Source organism: Martes martes (assembly GCF_963455335.1).
Source record: "Martes martes genome assembly, chromosome: 3".
Classification (NCBI taxonomy): domain Eukaryota; kingdom Metazoa; phylum Chordata; class Mammalia; order Carnivora; family Mustelidae; genus Martes; species Martes martes.
Window position 1 is genome coordinate 133330250 of NC_137890.1, and position 7504 is coordinate 133337753.

At 38.6% G+C, this 7504-nt stretch overlaps 1 protein-coding gene across 1 annotated transcript in view; it reads right to left on the minus strand.

Annotated features, from left to right (window-relative positions):
- LOC308340266 (uncharacterized protein) overlaps positions 1–5367 on the minus strand; it is a gene marked incomplete at both ends in the record, with an annotated part of 199070 nt that extends 193703 nt beyond the window's left edge. The window contains one exon of the mRNA XM_080799408.1: positions 5362–5367. Coding sequence (XP_080655534.1) covers positions 5362–5367 — 6 coding nt within the window. The remainder of the gene's footprint in view (positions 1–5361) is intronic.
- Positions 5368–7504: the final 2137 nt, after the last annotated feature.

Genomic DNA, 7504 nt, shown 5'->3' on the forward strand with positions numbered 1-7504 from the left:
GTGTGTACAATATTTAACTTTCTCAGTAGAGGGCGCTGGAGGGTCAGTGCAGGAGGAAATAGGCTTTCTGCAATTTCCTGCAAGGATAGGTGTGAGGGGTTGTATGATGTGAGGACATCCAGGGCAGCCCGCCCAATCACAGGGATAGAACGCCACCCTATGATCGTACAGCCTTGGTCTGGGGTTAATCTTTCCGTAGCTTTCTCAACATGGAATAAATCCTATATCTGCCATTGACCTGGAGGGTGTCACAGAAAGCAGAGGTTACTTCTTCGAGCCTGCCTGTGGCCCAGGAGATAAACACAGATCTGCTGCTCCCTCTGTCATCCTCTGCATAGCCCCCATGCTCTGAATGCCTCTTGCCGAGATAGTTGCTATGACTTCCAGTGCATGGCCTTGCCACAAGTTGCAGATCCCCTGTTCAGTGTACACCCTGGAGGGTGGCCTCCTGCTTTCTAGAAACTCTAGAGGACCTCCAGCCTGTCTAAATCAGCAAGGTGCTCTGCCCTTTGGGGGCTGCACCATACCTTCTCCAGCAAAGTCTGAACCCTTTGTAAATCTGTCCTTCCTTTGTTACTCTTCCTTAGCCCTAGAATACCATAAAATGTTTTCTTATATATTATGGTTACACTTTTTTTGTAGTGGTTATACTTTTATATTAAATTTCCCCTGTCTAACCTGTTGTGCAGTTATATTTCCTGACTGGACCCACCCAGCTATAACATGCTTGCTTAATAAGAGAGATATACTATCTAATTCCAACAGCAGATCATAAGGATACATGTCTTTAATATTGTCATAATGCATGCTACTGTTCCCCTTATTACCAAGCATGCTGATGTATAATGTGCAGTTGGCAAAAACTCTTTTTCTCAAAGTCCTTTGGGAATGACAACCAATGTGACATTGGTTTTTCGTAAAAGTGTCCCGTTGAACCCGTCTTCCATATGGTCTTCAAAAAACATTACAGCAAGAATTATTTAGACAAGCAAAACTTAAAAATGTAATATCCATCCCCTTCTGAAGAGAACTACACTGTGAACTTCCACATTAAAAGTTGGGAAAAATCAGAGAAAAAGAAGCCCAAGTAATTCAGTGTTGTTCTAAATTTACTTAATGAGAGACTCTTTTATCATAAATTGTCCTTAACATCCTCACATGTTTTTTCCCATTGGAGTCATTTTGATAAATGTTAACATAAAGCAAAACCAAAGCCTCCGATTCCTTCCTAGTATGTGTGTGTGTATATATGTATATGTATAATATGCATATGTAGATATACATACATCTATATCAGTAAAAGTTGATTATTCGTCTCACCTAGTCATGAATTTGACAAGTTTTTAATTAAAAAACAAACAAACAACAAAACTGAGTTGAAATAGAGATGCCAAGGGGCCACACAGGTGATCTCGCTGTGACCATGCTGCAAAAGTCATCAGTTGGTTACAGTATCTTTTTTCACACGTAATGAGACAGATGTGGATTCATGCAGGATTTACTTCTGTTCACACAACCAGAGGCCTGCTGCTGAGCGTGGAGGTTCTGGCCCACCACCTCAGATAGCCGCCCAGGTGAGGAGTGCTCAAGAATGACGGGAGTACGAGAATTCTCGACTGTCACTTTTCTCTGTCAAGTGAGTGTCTTTTCTAAGTTAGGATATCACTATGTCAAATCATTGAGACTGAGGTTGTAGCAAGGTAGGCCGAGGTAGGATAAAACTGAAAAATGTCCATAGAAACCACTGGACTCACTGATGACTTAGGGGGGGAAAAAAAAAAAAGAGCATCAGAGCTTAACACAACCAATGTTGGCCTTTCCCCAGAAATTCATGCTGTTTCACACTGTCACAAATAGCACACAAAATGTTTTGGTTTAACCTAAGTAAATGAGCTCTGCATTTTTCCTTGCTTAGGGGATGGTTTTGGTAATGTAAGTGACCCTCAGAGAACATTCCCCTCCATCATTCCTCTGTCTCTAGGGTTTAATCCCTCTGTCCTTTTAGTCTCATGCGTTCCTTATTTCCTCTCCTCCCACAGGACCTTTGCAAACACTCTTCCTTCTGCCTCAGTTCTCTCCCCTCTCCTGTTCCACAATCTTTTACTGCTAATACTCAGAGAAGCATTCCTGACTTATCAAAGTTGTGATAGCTTATTATTTAATAAATGTCCAAGGTAATTTTGAGGAAGGTGATCTGAAACCTATACTTTGAGAAACATTAATAAAGAGAGCAGCTGTTTGCATGGACTGACAGGAAAAAAACTGGACAAGATTTTGTATGTATGTATGTATTTATGTAGGTATGAACTGATATTCACATTAGGATTCCAAGCCCAGGAGTTAATGTTGCTGTCAGGTGATCTGCTAGGTCTTTTGGAAGAGTATCGGGTATGTAGAGGGAAATGTTTTCAGATGGGATAGAAAAGCCTTATCTAAAGGCTGACAAATTTGTGTTAAGTTGCCCATGTATTAAAAACTGGATTCTCACAAAGTTGTTCTTATATGGTGTGATCTCTGTAATTCTAAGAATTACCTCTTGCCTCTATGTGTGTAACAGTGAGCCTCTTTCTAATTGTAATAATAATGTAAGGTTTGTGGTCCATATCATAAAACAATAAGAACAGCAATGATTTTGCATGTCAAGCGCACCAATGTGCTCAAAGAAAAATTAAGTCTTTGAGTGACTCCTGGTGCAAAGAAAAATTACCAAATGCTTTCCTGTTCTACTGAATTTCCCTTAAGTCAAATTTTAAACAAGCTTTGTAAATAGTCTCATCTGGCTGATTTATTAAGACTTCTTATAAATCATAAGTCTTGTTTCTTGTATTTGAAGACATGCTTTGGTAGACGTTTCTATTAAGAGTGCCTCAAGTTTAAAGCAGAATTATTTATCAACTTGAAACACATTCCCAAATAGAAGAAATAGGATTATTACAGATGATAGCAAGTAGAAAGTTTTAAACTGCCTGATAGATGGTAAGAGTGACAAAAGTGCTGACACACCTTTGGCCTACATTTCCAAAAAGGGAAATTTATCCTAAAGTAAAAATTTAATAGAAGAACATTCTTTCTATGCAAATGTACCATGCAGCATTCTTAAAGTCTTTAAAAAAAAAAAAAAAGGAAAACCCTAAAATTCAAAGCAAGAGGGATGCTTTATTTCATTATAGGATCACCACCCAATGAAGTTATGTAGCCATCTGAACTAGTAAGTCTGAATCATACACAGGAATGTCAAAATAAATTTACAACATAACCTTAAGCACAGAAATGCACAGAGGGGAATGCATTTCATTATTTCAAAATACATGCATGTGCTTAAGAACTGGAAACATTTGAAAAAATGAAAATAATCGCATTTTTGTATTGGGATTTGAGGCAACTGACTTTTCCACACGTTCAAAGAATGAAAAAAATACCATCTGCAGCAGCACTGAACTGTTAACCACCTTTCATGGAAGAAAAACATTATGCCTTTTACAAACATTATGGATGTTTTTGCGATATTTTTAAATTTCTCACCCATTACTCTAATATTTATAGCATCAAATTCCAATATTCTCAGTTTTCACTAAGCAGAGAATGACCATTGAAGGTAACTGAAACCCAAGAGTCAGTTTACTACAGTCATCTCTGTTTTAAATTACAGCACCACCAACCCCTCCCCAGAATCAGCAAGTGATCCATTTTTACCCTTCTGGTGGTTTCCGTATGAAAATATATATATACATACTTATATTTATATAATAGCTGAGCCCGACTGCAAGTGATATCGTTTTTCTTGCTTCCTTTGCTTTAAAATCCAGTAACTAGTCAAAAGTCATTTCAGAAAAGAACACAAACTCAGCTCCAAAATTTGAGAAGTCTCCCCAATGTATTCCCTGTAGCGACCTGGATGGAAAGCCTTTCGCCAGATGCAGGCAGGTAGAGAGCTCTCCGGGGGCTTACTTAAAGCTGTTTCACACTTATCTGATCATTTACTATTTATTTTGAAGTTCTGAAAGCATAGCACGCTGCAGAGGGTCTAGGATCCATGACAGAGCTGTTTTGGACCATTATTTCAGTCATAAATCAATTTATTTTGTGTGTGTGAAAAATCACCAGATGCCTGTCTCCTGCCTGTCTCCATTCACGATTTCTATCAGTTTCTATGCGTTCTCTCTTTCCCAACACCCAGTGTCCTCTTAAACATTGCATCTCAGCGATGAGAGCGTTTCCTGAAAACCCTTTAAACATGACTATAATATGCAAAAAAAAAAAAAAAAAATCAGATATAATTTAACAATTTTCATACCAACTAAAGTTATGAAACTTTTGTTAATCAAAATGAAGGCTCTATCAACTTAGGAATAAAAGAGACATCAGAGTGGAATAAAAATGTATTGTGGGACAGAAATGTTTTTAGTGGGCTTCTCATCTTTGGTAACTACAGCTATATGCCCGGAAGGGAAAAAATATTTTGAAATATAATGCTAGCTTCCTTTAAAACAGTACCTAATGATCCCAACAAAATGACAGAACATAAAAAGATTGCAGGGTGTATCAGCATCAGCAAGCTGCAGTTTCAAACTACAAAACAAAAGGTTTCCAGGAACCTGCCAAATTTGTGTTGTCACTGAGCCAGATTCTCTGCCAAGGAAATCCTCAGTCTTACAACCACAGAAAGCAAGTTAAGGTTAAGGAAATCATTAAACTAGCACCTTTCCGAAAGAGTAAGTATCCCAAGTGTTAAAATTATAACACTAATATTATTGTGATTTAATTTATCTTTCTGTTTTGCTTACTTTTTCAATTATAAAGCGTTTAGTATTTTTGTTGTCACTGAAAAATATTCTCAGACAACACTCCTTTTTTTTCCAAAGAAAAATCCTAAAGGTAGTGACTAAAAATGTTTGTTAAAAAAAAATTTTTTTTTATCTTTTTTGGGAGGAAAATTGTAATTACTTTTGGCAGACAGTTGCTGAACATCTATCTACCCGATAAGAACGTGAAAGAAATGAGTCAAGAGTTTCAAAGGGTTGCCATTTCAACATTAAAAAAAAAAAAAAAAAGAAACACAAAAAAACCTAACCAAAGCTTTAACTGTAAATGTTGCCAATTCCATTAATTTCTCTGGCTAATTTAACCTCCTCAAAACAGATTTTCCATTAGTTTTCTTTCTGAAAATGCACCCAAAATTAGTACATTAATTTGCCACTAAGAAGATGCATGCATAATTCATATACATGGAGAAAAATATAGGAATAATGCATTTTTAATCTCCTCATCCACATTTTTTTAAGCAAACTGACAAAGCACCTCGCTAAGACAAATTATTACAAGAATTTATGAAGTCGTATATTTGCAATAAGCTTTTCTTACCGCCATGTCCTTTTCTGTCAAGTTCCTGTCCTGTGACTCAGCTACCACAGTTACATATCCATTAAAGGAAAACACAAATTTAACAGTTCTTTAACTCACTGATCTCATCTAACTAATGAACATCAAGCATGATGGACATACGTTGCTAGATAGCTGTTACAAGACACCAAATCTCTCATAGCTAGCTCTGGGAGCTACATTATTTAGTAAGTCATGCAGGAGAGAAGTGCACTTTCGACCATAACCCCTGCTTGTGCTGGGTACTCAGCTTACAAGTTTTACCAGGTAAAGGCTGACTGAAATGGCTTTTGTTTACAAATTCTGTAGAACAAAATCCCGTGCTCAAAGGACTGATCTTGCAGCATCCCAGGAAACTGTCTGCAGGATGTGCATAATTAGTATGCAATAAAAGAAGATAGTCATTAAATGTTTTATGGATTATCCCAAGCAGCCTGTGTACCAGGCAATATCTGTTATTTAGCATAAAGCCGATGTGCTGTCACATAGGTAAGCTTCTAACACTCTCATACACAGGATACATCTGCAGGAAAACATTCATCCAAAACTTGCTCTTGTGAGGTTGAAAAAATGAATTCAATGTCAGTAGCAAAAAAAAAAGGAAACTTTTAGAGTTTATCACAGGAAGTTGCCAGAGACTTAGAAAAGAGAAATCCTGCCTTTTTACAGCCTGTCAAAAGCACTGCTTCTTACTTTATTGCACGTGAACATCACTGGAGATGCCGTTACTGCTGTAGATTCCCAAGGCCCTGATTGGGGAATTCCAGATTCCATAGATTTGGAATATGGCCTGGGAATCTGACTTCTTACAAGCCCTACAAGTGATTCTGATACCTGAAGCCCATGAGCCCCACATTTTAAAATTACTCTGCTGGGGCACCTGGGTGCCTCAGTCGAGCATCCAACTCTTGATTCTGATTCAGGTTGGGATCTCAGGGTTGTAAGATTAAGCCCCACGTCAGGCTCCACATTCAGCAGGAAGTCTGCTTGGGATTCTCTCCCTACCCCTCTGCTTCTGCCCCTCCCTCTGCTTGCACTCATATGTGCTCTCTCTCTAACAGAAATAAATCTTTAAAAACACTGTTACATCAACAGAAATATCAATGAACTGAAGAAGGTACAATAGCATTCATTAATTCAATAAATGCTCATGATAGCTTACTATGGGAGAGGTACTAAGCTAAATACTTATAACACATTTATAAAACTAACAAAGAAGATACAGAAAATAAGTGTTAGTGAAGTTATGGGCAAATTGGAACCCTTGTACATTGCTATAAGTATGTAAAACGGCACAGCTGGTCTGGAAGACGATATGCTGCTTCCCCCAAAATTAAATGTACAACTACCATGTGATCCAAAGATTCCACTTCAGAGTATATACCTGAAAGAACTGAAAGTAGTAATTCAAATGGATATTTGTCTTCTTATGTTCATAGCAGCATACTCACAATAGTCAAAAGGGTAGAAGCAGTCCAAGAGTCCATCAATGAATGAATGAATGAATGAAGAAAATGTGGCATATACACATAATGGTATATCATTCAGCCTTGAAAAGGAAGGATATTGGAGGAGGAGCAAAATGGTGGAGGAGTAGGAGACCTAATATCATCAGGTCCCAGGAGTTCAGCTACATAGTTAACAAATCATTCTGAGCACCTACAAACTCAACAGGAGATTGAAAAGAAGAAGAGCAGCAATTCTAGGAAAAGAAAAGTGACCGCTTTCTGGAAGGTAGGACGTGCAGAGAAGTGAATCTGAGGCAATATATGGGAACACAGACCATGGGGGCAGGGGCTGGTTCCCAGCAAATGGCAGAGCAGCAGAACACAAAATAAGAACTTTTAGAAGTCTGCTCCACTGAGGGACATCAATCCAGAGGCTATGCAGGGGGCTGGAGCCTTTGCTGAGACAATGTGGTCTCAGGACCCGTGGGGTCGCGAAAAGACCAGGGGTGTTGGAGTATGGCAGAGCCCCCAGGTATCGAAGCAGGGAAGCCGGCTGCAGAGACATAGAGGAGGAGTGGGCTCTCAGCTCAGGGTTACCTTAAACCATGATCCAAGGCACATTCAGGCCACTGCTCTTCAAGCAGTGACCCCATAAGTGGTAGATCTGAGGATAACCC